The sequence below is a fragment of the Branchiostoma belcheri genome, unplaced genomic scaffold (genome assembly GCF_001625305.1).
Source record: "Branchiostoma belcheri isolate BF01 breed outbred unplaced genomic scaffold, Haploidv18h27 scaffold18, whole genome shotgun sequence".
Lineage (NCBI taxonomy): Eukaryota > Metazoa > Chordata > Leptocardii > Amphioxiformes > Branchiostomatidae > Branchiostoma > Branchiostoma belcheri.
In genome coordinates this window covers 2,965,765-2,988,860 of record NW_017803268.1, presented here as the reverse complement: position 1 = coordinate 2,988,860, position 23,096 = coordinate 2,965,765, and the positions used below count along the sequence as shown (strand labels likewise).

Genomic DNA, 23,096 nt, shown 5'->3' with positions numbered 1-23,096 from the left:
ATGTAGAGACACCCGGCAGCTGCAGCAGCTGAAGTGGACGCTCCTCGAGTGGAGTGAGCTGAGAAAGTTGCTGTGTCGACACCTGCCGTGCCTAACACTGACTTAACCCACCTGGCCAGGGTCGCAGAACCAACCGGCCTGTGTGGTCTCCTGTATGATATGAACAACTTCTGTCCCCCCCCCCTTTCTTTCCGAAGGGAAGAAGTCCGCCTTAGATATTCCTTCAGGTATGTGAAGGCACACAAGCGCCTGTCCTGCGGGAAGGCCGCCCAAAAACACTTTCTGGCAGGTTTTCCTGGTCTAGAAGTTTTTAGCAGGGTAGGAATTGTCCAAGAAACACCGTTTCTACATTTCTTCATGAATCTCAAGTCGAGAGCCGCTAAAGTTTGACCTCTGTCGGCCGATACCAATGCCGCTAGTGTTACCAACTTATGAGACAATTGTTTCAAACTAAGACTATTAGCTGGGCAACAATGCAGAAGGTACTCTAGGACCCGACTGACGTCCCATGTTGAAACATATCTTGGACAAGGAGGACGTTTGTGAAACACACCTCTCATCAGTTTGGACACTAGAGGGTGACTACCCACATTACAATGGTCTACTGGTAAGTGAACAGACGAGATCGCAGAACGAGCCACCCCAATTGACATATAGCTGTAGTTCTGTCGAAACATCCATTCCAGATATTCTACTACGCTCTCTATAGAGCCGCAAACTGGATCAATCTCCCTTCTATCACACCAGCTGGCCCACTGAGCCCATGCTGACTGATACTGTCTAGAAGTACTTTCTCTCCAAGCCGAGAGGATGAGGTCTGAAGCCCCTGCCGAAAGGCCCCGACCCTGCAACTGTCGCCTGATATTGGCCACGCGGCAAGCATCAGATCTGGCAACAGCGGATGGGGTCTCCTGTTGTGTGGCAGGAACAGCAGATCCCAGCTCTGTGGCAGGAGAACCGGACTCTCGAACAACATGTTCAACACCTTGGGGTACCAAGCCTGAGACTTCCAAACTGGAGCTATCAAAATCACTGTTGCTACGTCTGACTGGACTTTTCTCAGTACCTTGAACACTAGGCTGAAGGGGGGAAAGGCATACGCTAGCCCCAGGTTGCCCCAGTGAATGTTTAGAGCATCCACTGCCATGGCCTCTGGTTCTGGGTGCCAAGAGACATACTCCTTCAGCTGAGCATTCAGACGAGACGCAAACAGATCTACTGTCAATGCATTGCCTGTCCAATTGTTCAATGACAGGAAAACTGAGCGGTTCAGTTGCCACTCGACCTTGTCCAGAAAAACCCGCGAACACCTGTCCGCTAGGGTGTTTGTCAATCCGGGAACGTGAGTTGCAGACAACATCAGGCCTCTTTCCAAGGCCCACGACCACATCTCCAGGGCCAAGGCTGCCAGATCTGGCGACCTTGTTCCCCCCATGTGATTCACATATGCAACGGCTGTTGTGTTGTCCAGCCTTAGCAGAACATGCTGAGTATCCGCGCTCACAAAGCTTCTTAGCGCCAGGAAGGCCGCTTTCAACTCTAGCCAATTGATGTGCATGCGCGCTTCTGTCTGTGACCAGCGCCCGCCTGTCTCCTGACCATTGCAATGCGCGCCCCATCCCTCCAGTGAGGCATCTGTGCAAATTGTCAGGTCTGACGGAACAAAGACTCGGCGACCGTTTACTTCGCGCACATGACTGATCCACCACTGTAGATCTTTTACTGCATCTGGGGTTAGACTGACTGAAGAGTCGAATTTTCCCGGCTTCTTTATGCCGAAATTGAGAAGCTGTTGCAGAGCCCGGAAATGTAAGGGCCCGGGAAGAATGGCTTGCTTGGTGGACTCTAACAGCCCCACCACGCTGGCTAGCTGCCTGGTTCCTATCACCTCCTGTTCTAGAAGTGATTGGCAAGAACTCACTACCTTGTCTAACTTGTCTTCTGGTAGGTAAATTGTCAAAGTACGAGAATCGAGAACAAGGCCTAGGAAGGTCGCTACCTGAGACGGTATCAACTGCGACTTTTCCAGGTTGAGAACAAAACCGAGTTGCTCTAGAAGCTCTCTGGCTATAGCAATGTGCTCTAAGCACTGTTCCCTCGACCTTGCAATGATCAGTAAGTCGTCTAGGAAAATTACTATTAACAATCCTTGTCTCCTTAGAATGGCCACAATCGGCCGCAAAACCTTGGTAAATACCCTCGGCGCCGACGTCAGACCGAAGGGAAGACACTGAAATTCCCAAAGAACTCCTCTCCACGAAAAACGAAGGAATTTTCGATCGCTCTGAGCTATTGGGATGGTAAAGTACGCATCCTTTAGATCTATAGTTGCTAGAAAATCTCCTTTTTTCCACAACTCTTTGACTAGGTTTATCCCTTCGAACTTGCAAGTACGTTTCAGAACAAACTTGTTTAAAGACTTTAGGTTTATAACCGGTCTCCAGCCTCCCCGAGCTTTCGGGACTAGGAAAATCGTAGAAACATATTGGCCCTCGCAGGGCTCCACCTGGACCACTGCACCTTTCTCCAACATACTGTGCACTTCCTCGTCTACAACCTTTGCTCTGTCCTCCCCAGATATATTTGTGACCGGCTGAACGAACTGAACTGGAGTGGACTCCCATTCTATACGGTAACCCCGAACTGTTTGCAAAAGCCATCTGTCTGTTGAAATCCTTTCCCAGTTTTTCATGAAAAAAGCTGTTCGCCCTGCGTGCTGAACCGGAGAACAGAGCAGAGTCTGATGACGAGGAAGAGCTACTGTTTGTTTGGGCCTTTGGTGCCCTGCGCTGAACGAAACCCCGAGGTTTTCTTACCCCCGGCATTTGACCATGGTCTAGCATTGTTGTAGTTGTTGTTGTTGTTATAGTAGGGACGAAAATTGTAACCCTTTGAGTTTGAGGAGTACTTGTTGTAGTTATAGTTAAACTTCGAGCGGTTGGACTGAAACCTGTCCCTAGCCCTAGAAGTACTCGAAGGGGCTGGCTTATAAGCCTTACTCAAGGTGCGTCTAGCCTGATCGGCTGTATTAACCTTCTCCAAAAAGGTGTCTCCAAACAAGTATTTGGAAGAACCAGTGGGCAAGTCGGTCTTGAAAACATGCTTCATATCCTGTTTCATGTCCCTGCCGCACAATTCCCTTCTGTACTGAGTCATAGTAGAGGAAGCTGAACCCAAAAAGACCAAGGACGATTCTATCGCTTTACACACAGCATTTGGGTTCAGGGGATGGTCCGAACCCTTAACTGCCGCTAAAAGCTCCACCAGAGGGTTAGCAGCCATGAGCATCTTATCCTGACAATCACTAAAATTCTTATCCGTGTTGACGGTGTCGTTCTTAATCATATTCGCCACTACTGGGTCTAGAATGGGTGCCCGAAGCGCTAACTCCACGCTAGGTGGAGTTGGAAAAGCTTCCTTCCTCTCCTTGAACTCCGCATACGTTAATCTATGAGTAAAGACCTCGGTCAAAAATGTAGCGACTTGCTCGGGAAGTTCAGATTCTTTCCCTTTCTTATCGTAAGGATTATCGAATGACAAGGAGTTACTAGTACCTTCATCAGACTCTTCAGAGTCCGAAATGGTGATTTCCCCCTCCTCCGAACACTCTTCCACTTCCGAACCTGGATGCTTGCGCCCGGAACCGACTACGCCGGCTCGGCTGGTCGACGCTACCGCCCCGTCAACGTCCCGAGGTTGGCGGGATGAACTGGACGCCTGAGGAAGTCCCAGGCTGGAACTGACCCACTGAAGAAAAGAGGCAGCGTCGAATCCAGGCGGGAAGGGTGTTCCTGGTGGAGGTGGGGGTGGAGGAGACTTTTCCCGACCAAGCTTCGGCATGGTCGGGGAGCCCAACTCCTCCGAGCCCGGAGGAATTTTGGGCCGGGGCAGCTCCGCGCCGTCTCCTTCCTTGGCCGATTTTCCCAGTGCCAACGCCGAAGGGGCATTTCGCTCCACTAGCGGCGGAATGAGGTTGGGGTTCTTCTCTTTTCCCTCCGAACCTCCAGCTGTAGGAGCGGGGACTTTTCGTTCACCCGACTCCTCTTCCTCCTGTCCGGAGGCAAGTACAGGCACGCCTGTCTTTTCCACGGCAAGGAATTTTGCCTGCCTAGCGTTGGGAAACTGACCACTTCTCTTGCCATTCCGACCTGTCTGGTCCTCCGAAAGGCTACCTGAATCGCCCCCGTGGGCAGAAGACTTCGTTTTATCCTTCTTTTTGGGCATAACGCCGAAAGAAAATCCGAAAAAATAAGGAGTAGGGAAACAACGTGCACCCCTTGGCGTTCGCACAAGGAAAATGGCGGCGAACATAGTCATTTCGTCATGATATCCCGTGATGCTTTGCGATTAAAGCTTTGTACACGTGCGCCACCTAGCGATAAGCATAGGAAATACTGCATAAGGTAAACGATATACCCAAATAGGGAGTGTGCAGGTATAATCATCAGTTAATGACCATAGGAATCATACAATTATTGTAAACAATGAAAAAACCCTGATCAAAAAAGTTTCTGGTTTCTCTGACATGTTTCTGTATTAATTTTGTAGTACAAATTGTCTTGTTTTTTATGTGCAAACAAACAAACAATGAACAAATAACTATAACACAAATATCAGATTCTACATGTAATGACTGCAGTGTAGGAAATTATGTTCAAAGAGTGGTAAAGGACATAAGAATTGTTTGGTTCAGACATTTAGAAAGTGACTCCTACCAGTAGTTGGAGTACCAGTGTCACTAACTGACGAAAAGTGGTGGATGCTATTTGAAGCGTCTGATCATTTCCAAAATCATATCCAGTTGCGTGAGTAACTGTTTTTTGGCATGACTCCTACCTGTTTTAGCAGGATGGGTTCCAGTGCAGGGTCCATCTCCTCTCCCACGTTCTCCAGTAGACAGGGTTTACCGAACCGCACCGCGTTCTCCAAACTACGCAGGAAGTCACGGTCCGTCAGCTTCAACACGTCAAGTCCGTTATCCTTTTCCTGAGGGGCACAGTAAGTTTTTCTTTATGATACTCACATTCATTGGAAAAGCATAATTGCAAGAAAAAATGATTAAATGCTTACTATTTATTATACTGTATCTGTATACAGAGGGCACTGTAGAAAAATTGTTTTCAGTACCAGGGACAGTTTTTTCAGTACCAAGGACAGGGATGGTGTTTTCAGTACCAGGGACAGGGATGGTGTTTTCAGTACCAGGGACAGGGATGGTGTTTTCAGTACCAGGGACAGGGATGGTGTTTTCAGTACCAGGGACAGGGATGGTGCTTTCAGTACCAGGGACAGCGTTTTCAGTACCAAGGACAGGGATGGTGTTTTCAGTACCAGGGACAAGGATGGTGTTTTCAGTACCAGGGGCAGGGATGGTGTTTTCAGTTTTCAGTTTAAAAGAAGGAACAGAAACAACTAGATTCAGACAAAAAATATTCAGATTAAGGTATAAATAAAACTGCAAATATCCAAAAATCTTTGAAGTTCTAAATGATTTTTAATGAGTTAAAGAAAGGAGGGATAAAGAGAGAGAGGGGAAGAAAGAAAAAGGTAGGGTCTGTCTATCATTATCTGTAACTACGTAGAAAAATAATCCAGATATTTACCATGTTCTTCACCCATTTGTTCGCCTGTCCCTGAGGGTCGATGAAGAGCGGCCACCGGCGCGAGAACTGCACCACGATACCGTTCTCCACGGACAGGTTGTCCCGCGGCAGCCCCGCGATCTGCCAGCTGCGGATCTTGACAGGGTCTCCCAGTGTGCTGGTCAGGGACTGCTCCTGGGAATGAGGCACTCCGTTCTCCTTCAGACCCTCGATCCAGATGTTCAGCAGATCCTGTCGGTATTCACCCTGTGGAGGGAAAAACAAGTCTTGTTAATCTATTTGTTTTGACTTAAACGAAAAAATAGAGTCTTGTGATAAAGAAATCTAGATAAAGGGGATATTTTCTGCAGTTTCACATATTTTCTGCAGTACAAAATGTATGTTGTTCTTGATAATTGATCATTCAATTTTATTTAGCAAGAAGTGGACCAAGAACAGCAATTTCTTTTTTTTCTTTTCTTTTTTTTTCAAAATAACAAAACAACACAAAGAAGTTCCATGGATCCTCAAACATAAACAACCAAAGTAATACGGGTACAAATACAAACAGAATAATAAGTATCAAAATAATATGAAATATAAATCAAGAAAAAGGGTGTGTTGACAAACGAAAATCAAGGAGCTTTCATCACACTTAAACAAAAATAAACATGACTTTTGTCTAGATTGACGAAAACTTAATACAGTAGAAATTTCTTATTTCATTTCTTTTACAGTCTCATTTGATTGGATTGAAACTCTGCAGTTTCAAAGCTAGTGAACTGATAGCAGGATTTCTCTATTGAATATTACAAACAAATTCTAAGTCCTTGATGAAATTGATGGACAGGGCTAATTTCCTCACAGAAATTTCATCAATTTCATACTTTTTAGCTGAGATGTTCCCAAACCAATTAACCATCAAAGAGATCTTGACAATCTTCTGATAAAAAAATTACAATTCACAGTGAAGATATTAATTGACAAGGCCAAAACCCTGATTTTTTGCAGTTTTTGTTGCATGTTTGGTCACTGTTGCATTAGAATTTTGCCTGTTACAGACGGCATCTTTTCCGACATAGCATTTCGAAACTACAGGCGGGATGTTAACCTTACATAATGCCGTTTTGCCTATGTGCTTTCTTGGTGTAGATATAAGAAATCAGAACTCACCGTGAAGACCCCAAGGTATGCCACTGCGCCCGATGCCGCCAGCACGTCTCCGATGGCGTTGTCCACCATCTTCTCCAGGTACTTTACCGACTCCGCCCAACGGATTTTCTCGTCTGCCAGCCCGCCAATCAACTTGTCTGCTCGAATCTATATAGTGGGAAACGATATGATTACAAAATGTTGCTTGGACTGAAACAGTTACTAGTACAGAATCTGATGTTCTTGTCTGCCACCAAGCAACACGAACAATGTCTGCCTGGATTAATAAAACAAAATTACAATGTACAATGTATTTGTGATAATAGATTTTCTACTATTTCACCATACTCCAATCTACAAGCCTAGGGCATGATTAGTGTAACTACAACTGTTACAGTTACTAAATAAAAATCACTTTCAGTGAGATCATGCTAGCCACGCATATCCAGTATACTATTAATTTGTCACAAAGCTACCAGAAGATAGAGTGCCTGCCCCAAGAAAAACAGTGTCAAATAAGAAAACAATCTATCATGAAAGTTCATCTGTGTTGGTAGTTACATTGTTTAAAGTTAAAACTTTGGATCCAAGACAGTAGTTACATGTTTAAAGTTAAAACTTTGGATCCAACACAAAAAATTCTCTCACCATCACCCTTCAATCAACCGCAATGGGGGTTGATTGAAGGCACGTGACACTTAGCTTCATTGGGTCAGTCTACTGAGGAAGACCAGAGTGACTGGTCGAAAGCCTTAGGTGAGAGAACTTTGTATTGGATCTAAAGTTTTAACTTTAAACAAGAAAACGATCTGTCATTATGACTTCTCCCTTGTCTAAGATGTTTTGAGACTTACCAGTCTCTGTTCACACTCGTCACACTTCTGTTCCAGTTCCTCCTTCTTGGCCACACACTCCTCGTACTTAGCCTGGAGCGTGGCGATGCCCTCCTCCACCTCAGCCAGCTGGGCCTTAGCCTTCTCCAGGATGGCCTGCGTCCGGGCTAAGTCTTCCTGGGCTCCTGCAAGGGCAGCCTGGTGGAAAGGAGGTTATAGGATGAGTATATAGTGTTTTATGTCATACCTGGGCCGGGATTACGTTCAATACGGATGTTCCGGCCCGTGTGATAACTAGTGGTACGGCCCAGGGGTTCTTAACACGTACGGCCCAGGCTTCCAAATGTTCCATAGAACGATTCAAACACGTTTCACCCTAACCGCGTGCACCGCTTTCGAAAATCTGAATACAAAATTGGAACGTTGGAATTGACGTTGTTGCATTTTTTGGGTTTAGGGACACCAAATTTTCGCTCATTTCGCATTGAAAGGTGTGTTTTCTTGGGTGGATATGACAAATAAACTACAACACGGTGTATTCCGCATTGCCCTCAGTCCCAGCCCTTCCGCGGATCGGATCTCCCTCCGGCCTTCGGGCAATCTGACCCATGGTCGGGCTGGGACCTCGGGCGATACGGAATACACCGTGTTGTATTCTATATGTATGATAAAAGTATGAGGCTATTGTACACTGGATATTTAGGTGTAGCTTGATGAGAATCATTTAGACTTAAACTGCACTAAAATTGGAAATAAAATTTGTCAGAGTCTGACTACAAATGCCTATAGTAAGTATTAGTAAGTGTTTCTAACACTTATCAAAAAATTTGTGCAATCATCTCACATTTCTGATATCATGATTGGCATTTAAACAGCCTGCACGAGTCGCACTCAGTTTGTGGTACCACCACAAAATACCAGAATGTAAACAAACATAGCTGACAGTTGTGTTTCCAACTTTTTGTGCTAAAATATGTTACTTTACAAGTGTGGTTAAAACCACACTTGTAAAGTAACATATTTTAGCACCCCCATTTGCTGAATGGCACTTATTTGCAATGGACTAGGGTTGATTCTAATACTAAAGGTAAAGAAAATTGACTTTTTGTATCATTCTAATGTTACATAATGCAGCTTTAAGAAGAAGCAGGTCTCTTGCAACTTACCCTTTTGGGTGCGACAGACTTGGCGACAAAGTGGTACTTGTGCATGGCTCTGACCCACTGACAGATGGAGGTGCAGGCTTTGGACACTTTGGCGATGGCTGCGGGCTGGAACTCCTCATTATCGATGTACGGCTGGATCAGCTTGATGTTACTGTCTGGGATGTTGTCCTGAGGTGGAATACAAACACAAAATAGTCGTCATTATACAATTTTAGAGATTTAACAATTTTTGTGATATTGGTAGGCATACAGCTGAAATAGAATTGTAACTAGCCCAATAAACTACTGCACTGTTTATTCTTACTCAAGCACTTTTATATATATTGTGACCAGCCCCTCCATCTCTTTTCTACCACTTGCTACATAATCATGTAATCCAACACAACACGGTGTCTGCTACGGCACCAGTTGCCATGGTGACAGACGTCTGGTCTAGGTCATTGACCTTGAAGCTAAACCACCGTATCACCATTCTGAATTTGCTACATCATTGTTTTATCCACTCTTGTCCTTTTATTCATTTTTGCCAACATTCTGCATGTACCTCAGCAGAGAGAAGGCATATCACAATTTAGGCCACACCAATTCATTTTGTTGGTTCTCAGACATTTTAGTTCAAAAGATAGCAAGCGGACATCATGAAATGAGGGGGCTAGGAAGAAGACGTGAATATGACAAAGTAATTACTACATAACGCTGAGTCCATTGAGGTATCAACCAGGTCCTCAGACTTTGCTTTCCTTAGGTTTTTCCAGCTAACCATATTTTTAAAAAAATCCGAGAACCAACAAATCAAATTGGTGTGCTTTATAACGCTTTTGTGTGCTTTTGTGTGCTTTATGTGCTTATTGGTGTGGCCTTACTTTCAATAGTAACAAACATGATATAATAGCTTATTACTGTAGAGTGATTATAAAACTCCTTGTCCCACCTTGTCATACTTGAAGAGGCTCTCCAGGAACTTTCCTGGGTCCTGTAGCAGAGCCTTGCCAGGGTCCCAGTAGTCGTCCACCTTCTTACCAGGCTGGTCACCGGCTACCTTCTTAGGTTTGATACTCTTCATGATGCAGACAGCCTCAATCACCATCCTCACACCACCGGGGGGACGCTGCATGGCACGCACCTGGACATACACAATTGTTATTAATTATCATATATAATAATCATAATTAGACAATTGATTTACTCCAGGGCCTCTTCTTTCATCAGACACAAAGTGTAATGCTCAATTACAACTGTGTTACAGTAGAAGGGACATGCATAGGTACCACGGGGCTCGAAATTAAAAGTGTCCCGATGGCCACTGACCACTAAAATGTAGGCCGGTGCAACTAAAAAGACACTTTGGGACATTTTTGGGACAATAGAAATTAAAATAATCAACATCAGAATGTCAGCCCTTCTTTTATTTAGGCCATGTTGATTTGATTATATGGATGACCCCCCAAACTGATGCGAGCGTGCGAATAAAAAAAAAGTTTTGCAAAAAAAAAAGAAGTTGTTTTCATTATGAAATGTACGTGGTCTTGAAGGTTGAACAAATGGCACAGAATATGGTTTGGCGAATAATCTACTCTTCGAATTCATTTCTTTACAATTTCGTGTTTTTTCGTTTGATTTTGGCATTCTACGACATTGGTATGGTTTTTTCGTAACTTACGGTATATTTTTGCTCATTTTGCAACTGTTTTGTACGATTTACAGTATGGTTGAAAACTTTTTTTTTTTTTGGAAACGGCCAAAAATTCATGCGCGCGCGGATGTCATCCATATAATCAGATCAACATGGCCTTATCAGGCACATGTCCCAGCTTTAATTCCCGTCAATTTCTTGCATTCCTGGATAGACGTTGTGTCCTTGGGAAAGGCGCTTAACACGACTTTCCTCACTCCACCCAGGTGTACAATGCCTACTTGACTTCAGTTGTGAAGGTAAAAGGCAGTAGAAGGGATCGATGGGCTCTGCCTTCTAATACCGTGCCCTAGGAACAGTGGATTAACAACCCACTGACCGGACAATCTCAAAAAGACTATGGAACTATCTTTTACAAATGAAATGAAACCCACCTCAATGACGTCGTTCTTGTTGAGAGACTTGAGACTGGCCAGGGCGGCGTCCAGGGCAGGTAAGGCCTCGTCCAGGTCCTTCTGAGCGTCGTCTGCGATGGCCTGAGCCTCTTTAGCCTTGGCTGTGGCCTCTGCCTCCTGTTGTACCACCTCCTTACGGGTTTCCTCGGCAACGATCTGTAAACAAACAAATTTGCATCACTCAACTGCAATGGGGGCCGACATTTTCTGTAAGATACCTTTGACCAGCACGTCGGCAGAACGTACTGCACCTGCGCGTAATCCGTAATGTATTGTACATAACACTTTGCGGGAATGTCTCATACAAGGTCATATTCGCGCACATAAGGTTAATATCTAGTCTGTAGGTTCCAAATGTTATGTCGGAAAAGATATCCTCTGCAACAGGCAAAATTCTAATGCAACGTTGACCAAAAATCCACCGAAAAGTGTAAAAATACAGGGTTCTGCGCAGGCACAGTATGTTCTGCCGACGTGCTCCGGATCCTTTGACCCAGTGTTGACGTCACACTTCAAAGAAGCCACGTGACAAGCTTCACTGGGTCAGTCTACTGAGGAAGACCAGAGTGACTGGTCAAAAGCTCTAGGTAAGAGAATTTCTTTGTGTTGGATCAAAAGTTTCAACTTTTTAAACAAATTTGTATCAGATTCAATACATGAATGTTTGAACATGAATTGTATAGTTGACAACATATAATCTGGGTAGCACAACATAAAACACCCTGCAGATTAATTTGGACTAAATATTGCACTTTGGACAAATGTTTGTAGCCCTTTACAGCTCATACTTACAAAGTTGATACTTTGTGAAAATCTTCCATGGCACATAATGGATCAGAATGACCCGTAATGAGAGATTTTTTTGAAAATCTGAAGATTGTTTCTGTGTCAATCAAAGAATCTGAAGATTGTTTCAAAGAATCTGAAGATTGTTTCAAAGAATCTGAAGATTGTTTCAAAGAATCTGAAGATTGTTTCAAAGAATCTGAAGATTTTTGAAAAGAATCTGAAGATGTTTCAAAGAATCTGAAGATTGTTCTGAGATTGGTTTCAAACATTGTGATCCTGAAACTAATAACTTCTGTCAAAGAAGATCTATTTATAATAAGTTCTGTTTACCGTATCCTTGGCGATCTTTTCCATGGTAACGACAGTCTCCTTGGAGGCCTCCTCCAGCAGTGGCTTCATGGTCTCCAACTCTTCCTGCATCTTGGCCACCTCATCAGCTGTGGCTAAGAGCTGTGAAACAATGACATAGTTATAAGAATGATAAGTGATAAGACCTTTTTCTCCATCACACAACAGTACTGTACTCTTAAAGGCATCCAATGCCATTTCAGGGTGGTAAATTAAGAAATATTCTGGATGAAGAAATCTGTCTGATATTGGCATTTAGTGCAATTTCTTAGCATATTTTGGACATCATTTCAGATGTGAATCATTTGAAATACATGTAGCCCCCAAACAAGCAACATTGTACTTGAGGCATCTCTTTATTTTTGGGTACCACCCATAAATAGCTAGAGCTAACCTACAAAACAAACAAGCAACAGTTTTCCATCAATAAAATTGCATTTTTGCCTCACAGATATCAGTATGCTATGGGGTTATGGGGTTGATTCAACTTACTACATTAAAACAATGACTAGAAAATTGACTTTGAAAATCTGACCCAAAGTTGTAATGGATGCCTTTAACAGTATATAATATGTAACTGTTACATCAAATGCATTGTCCACTGAGACCACAAGACCTTACCTTATCCAAGCCAGTCTTCATCCTGTTCCTGGCAGTGTTGAGTTCCGTTTTCTTCATGCCCAGTAGTCTGGAGAAGATGCCCAGCAGCTCCAGGTAGCTGGTCGGGGTGACGTAGTTGTGACGAGACAACTCCGCCAGGTACTGGGTCGACTTCTTAGCCACGGTCAGCTGCATCGCCATACACATCTTCACCTGTGTGTGTGGGTGGGGGGGGGGGGGTAAAATGGCAGACAAAGATGTCAATGTTACATGTATGAACCATTGTTTGCCTAGAAATGTATTCTTTGCTACAAATGTCAGAGATTTCAGACTTGCTGCAAGTGTTTAGGTTTTTATGACTTTCAATTCACAAACCTCTGGGAAAATTTTTAGGTTGGCTTTGTGAATAGTTTGGTAAGTCACTGAATAAAGAGACTCTTTTTCACAACCAAGAGTTTTATTCAGTGAGCCAGTCAGATTTTCCCTGGGGGATTGGAGGTGACAGACGGTCAACGTTGTTTAAATTGTTTTATGTTTTATGTTTTTCATAGAGTATGGGAACCATAGAGAGGATTGTATGATGTAATTCAATCAGGTATTACACCACTTCCCAAATTGCTATTAAATAAACATCCAGCAAGCAGCTGAAGTGACAAAGTTTGTGTCATATCTCACCAGAAACGTAAAGAAGAAGAAGATTTAGATTTAAAAGAAAAGGAATTTACTTTTTGGCATTGAGTTATTGAATGATTACTAATTAATTTTAACTGTCTAATAGAGAATTCTTAGTGTCTCATGCCCCAATTCAGCCATGTAAGCCTTAAGACTGCAAATTGCAACAAGTATCAGGGCTTGAAATTCATTTTTGGCGACGTCTCAGGGAGGAGCCTAATGGTACAGTATTGGTGCAGTTCCAAATTTGGGTGCACTAAGGTGCAAATGCACCCAGTATTTCGAGCCCTGAGTATGTTTCAGAGGTTGCAAAATAAACCAGTCATCATCATCATTAAGATGAGAACCTACCAGTCCATCCATGAGGTCCTGGTCTGTACTGTCAATGTCAGGTATCTCTTGTAGGAAGGTGTTAGCCACCGATGTCAGGGCGTCCGCAGGCCACTCGCTAAACCAGTCAATCGTACAGCAGTTCACCAACGACGGGAACTGGCGCAGACGGGCACGGAACACCTCTCCGATCGGACTAGGGAAGGAGAAGATACTGTTAAAACTAGAAAAGGAACATTTACAAAGCAAATGCATAATGTTTACCTTCACATATGGTCTGCTCTGTTAATTCTTACTCAAACACATTCACATATATGGTGACAGGAGTCTAAATCCCTCCTACTATATGATTGCAACATTATGTAACCCAACACCTGTTACCATGGTGACAGACGTCTGGTTCAGGTCATTGAACAGGTCAGTGTTTGGAACAGAAGAAGAAACAGAGCAAAAACAATATGTTTCCCTTTGGTAAACATAATAATTTCATACACAAAAAGAAGCTCTCAGCAAATTAAACACGACAATTCTCTGTGAAGTGTGATAAATCGAACAAAGAAAAATTGTTTAAACGCGCATCGGCTCAGTCATCTTAAGACGCAACAACCAATCAGAGATGCGAAATGCCGACACGTGACGCGGGAAGGGCGCGCGATGCCCGAAATATTTTTGCGTCAATATTCAGCGCCGTGATTCAAGATATTAATACCCGGAAACAATTTTTTTCTTGTTTTGAACGCATTAACATGCATTTACGCTAATCTAGTATGATTCAGGGTTACTTTTTTTTTAACCTGCCATGGCCAGATTATCTAAAGATGTGTGTATTGTGTGTACAATCTACAGTTGCATGCAAAATTATTCAACCCCTCTTATATTTTGGGGAATTTTGCCAAAATAAGGAAAATTACAACTGTAGAACATGCCTAACTCATGTAAGTGATTAACATATGGTTAACTACAATTTAATATCAGAGAAAAAGTCAATATTATTTAATAGTTCATCTGAAATGGCAACTTTAACTCAAAAAGCAGGTGGCAAAATTATTCAACCCCTATACAACTCATCAGCTAGGGTTGATTATGGAGAATCACAACTAACATGCCACGTCCAAAAAACACTAGTAATGCAATGAGGGAAGATGTGCATGTCCCTAATATTTGTATTACCCTGTAATTTTCCACCAAATGTGTAGTATTACACACTTTGTGTCATTACTGCTCACATGCCTCTTGTTGTAAAATGGTGAAAGCAAGAGAGTTGTCCCAGAGGTTTAAAGTAGGATATAGTAACATTACACAATGAAGGAAATAGATATAAGAGGATATCCAAGCTCTTTAATGTTCCCAGAGATACCATTGGGAGCATTATTCGCAAGTTCAAGGCATCTGGTACTGTGGCCACACAGGGAGGTCATGGACGAAAGAAGAATATTTCATCAGCTACAGCAAGTTTCCTGAGAGAATAGGTGGACAAAACCTCCAGGCTTACTGCAAAGGACCTGAAACACAACTTGGCTGGAGGAGGAAGTGATGTTTCAGGCGGTACAGCACGTTGCACACTTCATGCTGAAGGGTTCAATACCAGAACCCCAAGACGCACACCGCTGCTGAAGCCAAGCCACAAGAAAAGTTGCTTCCAGTATGGTGAACCCAGCCTGTCAAACCCACAGAACTTTTGGGACACTGTCCTATGGACTGATGAAGGAAAACTTGAGTTCTTTGGTCCTGTGGATCAGAGGTTTGTTTTGCACAGGAGGATCCAGGCATACGCAGAGAAGAACACCCTTCCTACCGTGAAGCACGGCGGTGAGTCTGTGATGTTGTGGGTGTGTTTTGCTTCTAATGGTACTGGGGAAACTCCACCATGTTGACGGCATCATGGATTCAACAAAGTATCAGGATATTCTGGCCAAGAAAGTCAGCAAGTCCTTGAAGAAGTTGAAGCTGGGGCGTCATTGGACATTACAGCAAGTCAACGACCCCAAGCACACATCGAAATCCATGAATGCTTGGTTGGAGAAGAAAGGCTGGAAGGTCCTGGAGTGGCCATCGCAGTCTCCTGACTTAAACCCAATGGAGAATCTGTGGTGGGACCTGACGAAAGCTGTTGCAGCAAGAAGACCTAAGAACATTGCTGAGATGGAGATATTCGCCAACAAGGAATTGGCCGAAATCCCCAAATAGCACTGCCAGAATATCATGACAAGCTATCGTTCCCGTCTGCAACAGGCCATTGCAGTTACAGGGGTGCTGCACAAATTTCTAGAGGAATCCTCGTAGGGGGTTGAATAATTTTGCCACCTGCTTTTTTGTGTTAAAGTTGCCATTTCAGATGAACTATGAAATAATATTGACTTTTTCTCTGATATCAAATTGTAATAAACTATCTGCTAATCACCTACATGAGTTAGGGATGTTCTACAGTTGTAATTTTCCTTATTTTGGCAAAATTCCCCAAAATATAAGAGGGGTTGAATAATTTTGCATGCAACTGTATAGAAAGAGAAATGTACATCAGGTCCGATCATCCGATTTTCACGTTTCGGTTTTTTGGTACTCGGTTCATGAACGTATTTTGGTTTGGCTCCTGGAATGTGCGAAAAAAATGACTCCCGGGACTGTCTACAGGGAACACTCGCACATTCGCGGTGTATCAGGACAGCGCGACTGGTCGTCATTAGCGCAGTAACAGTTGCATAAACGGACGAAACCATTTACAAAGAAATGGGGATGTTTCGAAAATAAGCATTTACTCCAATATCAAAACAGCTACGGTAAAAATAAAAAGACGTGCATCATCCCGGACATAATGCAACACCACATGCGAAATTACACAGAAATGCGACGTACGGAAGAATGCGTTTTGGCTGCGAACATCTTCAAAAAAACTTGGCATCTCTTAACCATGGGCAAAAACATCTGGAACCACTTATAAAAACCACCCCGTATCTGCATGAACTTTTTTGAACCCCACTGCTATTCCAAACAACGCGTTTTTCTGGACCATTCCAATTCGCCTCGTAATTGTAGGGGTGCGTCTGCGATATTACATTGACCGCGAAAGCAGCAACGGCAAAAATACACATTCGTGCATCAACACGGGCATGCCCGCAGACGGCGTATAAAATTGCGTGCCGATTACACAAAGAGAACCCAGTGTTTTGACTGCGAACATGAAAAATCAGCCGATTACAACACTCCGTCCGGAGGTCCTGACCTCCTTCACGGAGTAATAAATAAATAAATAGTAAATAATCAACATGTCTGAGACCAGTTAGAGCATTGCTAACAGTCGTACCTCATACAGAGCACCATGTGAGTGTTACTCCTGACTCTCTTGGTGTAAGCCTGGTACAGGTTAGTCTTGGTGGGTGGGATGCCTGCGTCTTGTACGATCGGTTTCATGGAGGTGTAGATATTATCCAGCTCATCCTGGGCATAGATGTTGGGTACATCTCCCGAGTTTAAGATGTTGTTGATGTCCTCTAGGAAGGATTCACTCTTGATCTAATGAGAAAAGATGTTAGAAATATCATGAAGATGTCAATTTGAAGTTTATTGCACAACAATTGTAGCAGGTACAATGTATGGCAGATAATAAGATTACTAACTGGTATGGGTCTATCAAAATACAGGTTCCATGGGTACTATGTCTATCAGAATGTTGAATAGAACTACTGTCAACTAAAATCTAGAAGTACACCTCTACAAGTAGTCTATGTTAAACGATGTGAATATGTGAATACAGTACATGTACTTTCATGTAATTTTCCTATATTGGCTATAATTAAATTACTTCAAGCACTGCATAGTGTAGAGTTGGTCTGGACCTTTTATATTACATTTCATGTCATATTTTCAAAACTTAGCCTAGCTCTCCAGGCTTACCTGTGTGTCAGGGAAGATGAACACCATAGCCTAGCTCTCCAGGCTTACCTGTGTGTCTGGTAAGATGACAACCCTAGCCTAGCTCTCCAGGCCTGTCAGTGTGTCTAAGAGGATGACCACCATAGCCTAACTCTCCAGGCTTACCTGTGTGTCTGGTAAGATGACAACCCTAGCCTAGCTCTCCAGGCCTGTCAGTGTGTCTAAGACTGAGTAAGAGGATGACCACCATAGCCTAACTCTCCAGGCTTACCTGTGTGTCTGGTAAGATGACAACCCTAGCCTAGCTCTCCAGGCCTGTCAGTGTGTCTAAGAGGATGACCACCATAGCCTAACTCTCCAGGCTTACCTGTGTGTCTGGGAAGATGAGAACTATAGCCTAGCTCTCCAGGCCTACCATATATGATTGTGTCTAAGACAACAATACTAGCCTAGCTCCCCAGGCTTACCTGTGTGTCTGGGAAGATGAGAACCATAGCCTAGCTCTCCAGGCCTACCATATATGATTGTGTCTAAGACAACAATACTAGCCTAGCTCCCCAGGCTTACCTGTGTATCAGGGAAGATGAAGACCATAGGCTTGCTCTCCAGGCCTGCCTTCAGCATGATAGATTTTAGATCCTCTCTCCACTCCGTGTTGCCGTAGTTCTTTGACAGCTCGATTTGGAAGGCATCGTACTCGGCCATGTGGGTCGCCAGCCTACGAAAAAACAGAGTAAAAATTCTGTTCTACATCCCCTCAAATTTTCAGTGACTTTTTTCTTGGTTACCGTAATACATTTTCGAAAAAGTGAGATTTTGATAACTAGAGTCTAGTATGAAACATTCAAAAAAAGTTATGAGCATGTCACAAAGCCAACAAATTACATTGAATTAATATACTACAAGATCATTATGTTTTTCCATTGGGCATCAAGGAAACTGCAACATTCCATGTCAAGTTTTATAATTTAGGAATACATTGATGTGTAAGATGAAAAGTAATTTGTTACAACTGTAGTAACTCAGTTTTTGGTGGATACTACTACAACTACTTCTACAACTTCTACTACTACTAGTACTACTGTACTACTGTAACTACGAGTACTACTTCTACTACGTGTACTACTACTACTACTAATTACTAGACTAAGTACTACTTCAACTACTACTAGTACTACAGTACTACTGTAACGACAAGTACTACATCTACTACGTGTACTACTAGTACTACTACTAATTACTAGAACTACTTCAACTACTACTACTACCATGTACTTCTACTACAACTACTACCGTACTGTAACAGTAACTACTTTACCAATACTACTACTTCTACTCCGTGTACTACTACTTAACTACTAATTTCACCTGGTGAGACTTTGGCGCCCGCTGCCTCCCACCCCGAGCAGCAGAGCGTTGCCGAGCGGCTGGCGAATGATCCGGCTGATCCGACACACGTGCTTCACCGCGTCCATAAACAACACCAGCCTCATCCGCGCTGTGTTGATCTGGAAAACAAACAGTACATTTTATTTGTTTATTCTTTTATTTTCTGTGTTTTTTAACCAGGGTTGCACTACTCAATGGCTTAGCACTGCTTTACAGAGTGGCTCTAGGTACATCCAAGACAATATATTCAAGACAAGACGGAATAATCATAAATCCATAATCGTAGTCGAGGTCATGTCAGGTCGATAGGGTACATTTCACAGAATATCTCGTCCACAGAATGACATCAATTATATGTCAAACTTCTCATTTCATGACCACCACATTACCATAATTTGTAAATAAAAGTTCTTGAACACATTATGAACAATGAATCTGATATAGGACTGTCATTTGAATGTAAATATGACAATCAATTATGAATAACTAGAAGATTTGACAATCGTATAATTGTTTTTTACACTGTAATTTTGCACTTGGGCTTAGGTGTTGTATTTCAAGAGTGTGATTAAATAAACCATCTCTCTCTCTCTCTTCCACTCTCTTTATCTCTATGAATCATTAATTTGTAGCAGCTAAGACTACTGTACAACTGGATATTTTTGGCAACACCACTGGAGCATTGCCATTTTTGTTGCACTCCTGTACTTTACCTGGTTGTAGTCGTCCAGATAGTCCACCATGATCTGCACCATTTTGGGGATGTCACTGATGTAGTTGTACAGTTTGTTGTCAGAGTTTGGCTGCATGAAGTCACCAAACAACACAGGCAGCTGGGGGACTGCCTCTTCAAATGGCACACCAAGCTTCTGCATCTTTTCCTGTGGGGATAGAACAGTAAAAATGACATTTCTGACAATGGTATATTAAAGGGTTAATGCCCTGCCCCGAGGTGTATATGTGACATTGGAAAAGTACCACTTTTATTGGGGGTGTCAAAAATTATGTTTTTTTCTGTTTAAATTTCATTTTTCATTGTGTTGTATTTTCAAATAGATTGTTAAAAATAAATTACAATTATTTTTTATACATACTACAAACAAACAAGTCTTAACACTTCTGTTAGTGTCCTGTCCCCTGTATAATGGTATTGACCAAAAAGCGGTCGGTTATTAGAATAACCGACCACTTTTGGGGTTACGGCCTGATAACCTATGGGGAATAAAGCCTTCTGATTGGTCAACTTCTTCTGACTATATGATAATTCATATTATTATGTTCTGACATACGGTGATATTTTGGCTATTCAAAATACATGTATGTTCAAATGGTATACCAAGCTTTGACTGTGAAACTAGACATATCTAGTCTAACCTTCATCGACGTAGACATATCTAAGTTTATACAGGAGTCTTCAACGAACCTTGGAAAGGTCGTCGAACCATTCGCGGTCGGTGTCGTCCACTAGACGGTCCTTGAACACACGGCAGCTCTCGTGGTACCAGAGCCGCAGGAGGGCCTCCATGTTCTCCACCTTCCCTGGCTCTACCATCAGTACACCTGGGGTACATTGTGAACAGGGAAATTATGGCACCTAGCAGAACTATGAGGAATTGCAAGAAGGATACTGCTGCCAGAAATGTAGGGGGGGCTCCATGTTCTCCACCTTCCCTGGCTCTACCATCAGTACACCTGGGAGTCATCGTGAACAGGGAAATTACCCCACCTAGCAGAACTATCGGGAACTGCATACAACTGTACATACTCCAGACCTGTATTTCTGGGGTTGAATTACTGTAAGCTTTGTACATTATGTGACTTGTATGGTTACTAAATACATGTAGCAATTTGTAAGGAACAACCTTATATAACTGCATAACTTGATTTGCTGCCTTCGTGAGAAGGGTATGAAATCTGTCAGACTTTAGTGTGGGAGACTCTGGATTTATGTTCTTGATTTTTGGTAGGCAGGCTACCCTTGGGGAGACCAATGTCAAGTGCAAAAATGGGCTTCGTGGGGGGTCCCAGTGTTACTGCATGATCATTTTTCTTGAAAAATGTTCCTCTGGCGAGGGTATGAGATCTCTGACCTCTAGTTTACACACATGTACTTTGTTTGTGAAATCAGAAAGACAACAATAACAACAAACAACAACAGCCTACCCTGGAACACCTTGGACAAGTCCCTGAGGTTGAAAGTGTAGTGACTCTTGGCGGGTGTAGGGAGGAGCTGGGTAGTGATGGTGTTGTACATCTCGATGGTCGCGTCCACCAGTTTTCCGTTAACGTCTTTCTCCACGGGAACCCCCTGCATCCACGCTCCCAGGATGGTGGCGAAAATACGCCTCTGTAAGAAGTGACAAGTCAAGAGAAGTCAGGGTTTATTGCACAACAATAATAACTGTTAGGGCTCAAAAAACTACTTTCTACATACCTGCACTACTGGTGCAGCCAACACCCAAACTTATTTTATTACCAGCACCACACAGAAATCACGAAAACAGTCCAGAAACCATTGCCATTATTTCTTATAATATGTACTTTAGAGGTGGTAACAGTCAATGCAGCAAATAAAAATCCACATGCATGCACACAATCATACATTTGTAGATAAATCCAGTACAAGTCAAGGCAAGTCAAGGTTTATTTCACAACAATTGTAACAGGTACAGTCAAACTTGTCCAAGCAACCTCTATAGCCAATCTACCTGGCCATAATGACTACCCTTTCTCTGCCTGGATTTTTTTCCTATAAGTATGAAATTTCCTGATGTTGATTTGCACTATTTGGGACCGCGCATGGCCCAATCTCTGCCTATGACGACCCATCATTTTCAAGTGTGTGTCAGAAAACGCTTCTTGATGATAACTACCGAGAAATCTTGGTTGAACTGGCCAATTTGCCATATGATTAATTTTGAGCAGGACAGTTTTTGCACAATGTAAAATGGCACTAGCTGGTTCACTTAGCTTTGGGTCAATAGAAAACAGATTTTGGATACTAACCTTACTGAAGTCCTCCATCTCTGTGAAAGTCAGGAAGTTGAAGTGGCGGAGGAGACGGGGGGTGATCGGGTTTCGGCCGCCGCCAGGAGGACCAATGGCAGCGATGAACGTGATGTCCACCAGGTTGTGGAAAGCGCCAATCATCTTACGGTCATACCTGGAGAATATGCAATATCATTTGTAACAGGACTGGTTACATGTATATGGCTTAAGAAACAAAATGTTACATTTCCGGTATGCCGGACAACCCTAGCAAAATCCAGTCACTCATAGCCAGCTAGTAAGGCTGGTAATTTTTGGTTTGACATCTAAATTTTAAATCCTCTGGATAGTCTGAAACATCAATGTATTTTCAGAAGCAATTTTTCTGTCAATAAATTGGATGAACTACTTGTTTCCAAGCAAACAGGTGGAAGGATCCTTGAGACTGCCTCCCACGTACTTAGAGGTGCTACAAAGAGACACAGGTCTTCAGGCTGAAGGCATGGGGAAGGATAAGCAGAACAAGAGCTTCTAGTGGTTTGGGTGGCAGAGGAGGAGTAACAACCAACAGAAGTCAAGAAACCCAACCTATGTAATACTATACGTACCATCCCCCATGGTCCATGTACTGCCTGATGAGTTCGATAGGGGGCTGTGCTCCGTACACCTCCAGAGCCGGCATGTTCATGTCGTCGATGAAGATGATGAAAGTCTTCCCCAGAGGGGGCCCAAACACACCCTTCCTCCGCTTGTCCAGTTTGCTAAAATAAAAATAAAAAAAATTAAAGTTTCATAATTCTTACTAATTTTAGCACATTGAATATACATGAAAGCAAAATGCATATTATCAATGTTTACCTTCGCATATGGTCTGCTCTTTTATTTCTTACTCGAACACATTCTTATATGGTGACAGGAGTCTAAATCCCTCCTACTATAAAATTGCAACATGATATGACCCAACACCAGTTACCATGGTGACAAACATCTGGTTCAGGTCATTGACCTTATTTGTTTGGAGAAGAAGAGGAAGAAGAAACAGAGCAAAAACAGTATGTTTTCCTTCTGCAAAGGTAAACATAATTATGATTATAAAATGTTAAAAAAACTGTACCTGTCAATGAGATCTTGTGTCTGGTTAGCGCTGGTTCGAGCTGAGAAGGCGATGAAGTCAGACAAGAACTCAGGTGGCATCCCACGGGACAACTTGTCCTGGATAGTCAGACTCTTCCCTGTACCTGTGGGTCCCACACACAACACCTGCACCGGAAAAAAACAGGAAAAACCAT

The 23,096-nt window shown here is 42.9% G+C and overlaps 1 protein-coding gene across 1 annotated transcript in view; it reads right to left on the bottom strand.

Annotated features, from left to right (window-relative positions):
* Positions 1 to 23,096, bottom strand: part of LOC109467410 (dynein heavy chain 1, axonemal-like) — an 81,879-nt gene that overhangs the window by 19,001 nt on the left and 39,782 nt on the right. The window contains exons 41-59 of the mRNA XM_019765365.1: positions 22,922 to 23,067; positions 22,416 to 22,568; positions 21,826 to 21,982; positions 20,983 to 21,166; positions 20,243 to 20,379; positions 19,533 to 19,700; positions 18,799 to 18,938; positions 17,998 to 18,148; positions 16,862 to 17,070; positions 13,582 to 13,756; positions 12,580 to 12,771; positions 11,941 to 12,060; positions 10,801 to 10,977; positions 9,665 to 9,856; positions 8,734 to 8,901; positions 7,589 to 7,765; positions 6,756 to 6,902; positions 5,604 to 5,849; positions 4,837 to 4,986 (exon numbers count right to left, since the gene is read on the bottom strand). Coding sequence (XP_019620924.1) covers positions 4,837 to 4,986; positions 5,604 to 5,849; positions 6,756 to 6,902; positions 7,589 to 7,765; positions 8,734 to 8,901; positions 9,665 to 9,856; positions 10,801 to 10,977; positions 11,941 to 12,060; positions 12,580 to 12,771; positions 13,582 to 13,756; positions 16,862 to 17,070; positions 17,998 to 18,148; positions 18,799 to 18,938; positions 19,533 to 19,700; positions 20,243 to 20,379; positions 20,983 to 21,166; positions 21,826 to 21,982; positions 22,416 to 22,568; positions 22,922 to 23,067 — 3,189 coding nt within the window. The remainder of the gene's footprint in view (positions 1 to 4,836; positions 4,987 to 5,603; positions 5,850 to 6,755; positions 6,903 to 7,588; positions 7,766 to 8,733; positions 8,902 to 9,664; positions 9,857 to 10,800; positions 10,978 to 11,940; positions 12,061 to 12,579; positions 12,772 to 13,581; positions 13,757 to 16,861; positions 17,071 to 17,997; positions 18,149 to 18,798; positions 18,939 to 19,532; positions 19,701 to 20,242; positions 20,380 to 20,982; positions 21,167 to 21,825; positions 21,983 to 22,415; positions 22,569 to 22,921; positions 23,068 to 23,096) is intronic.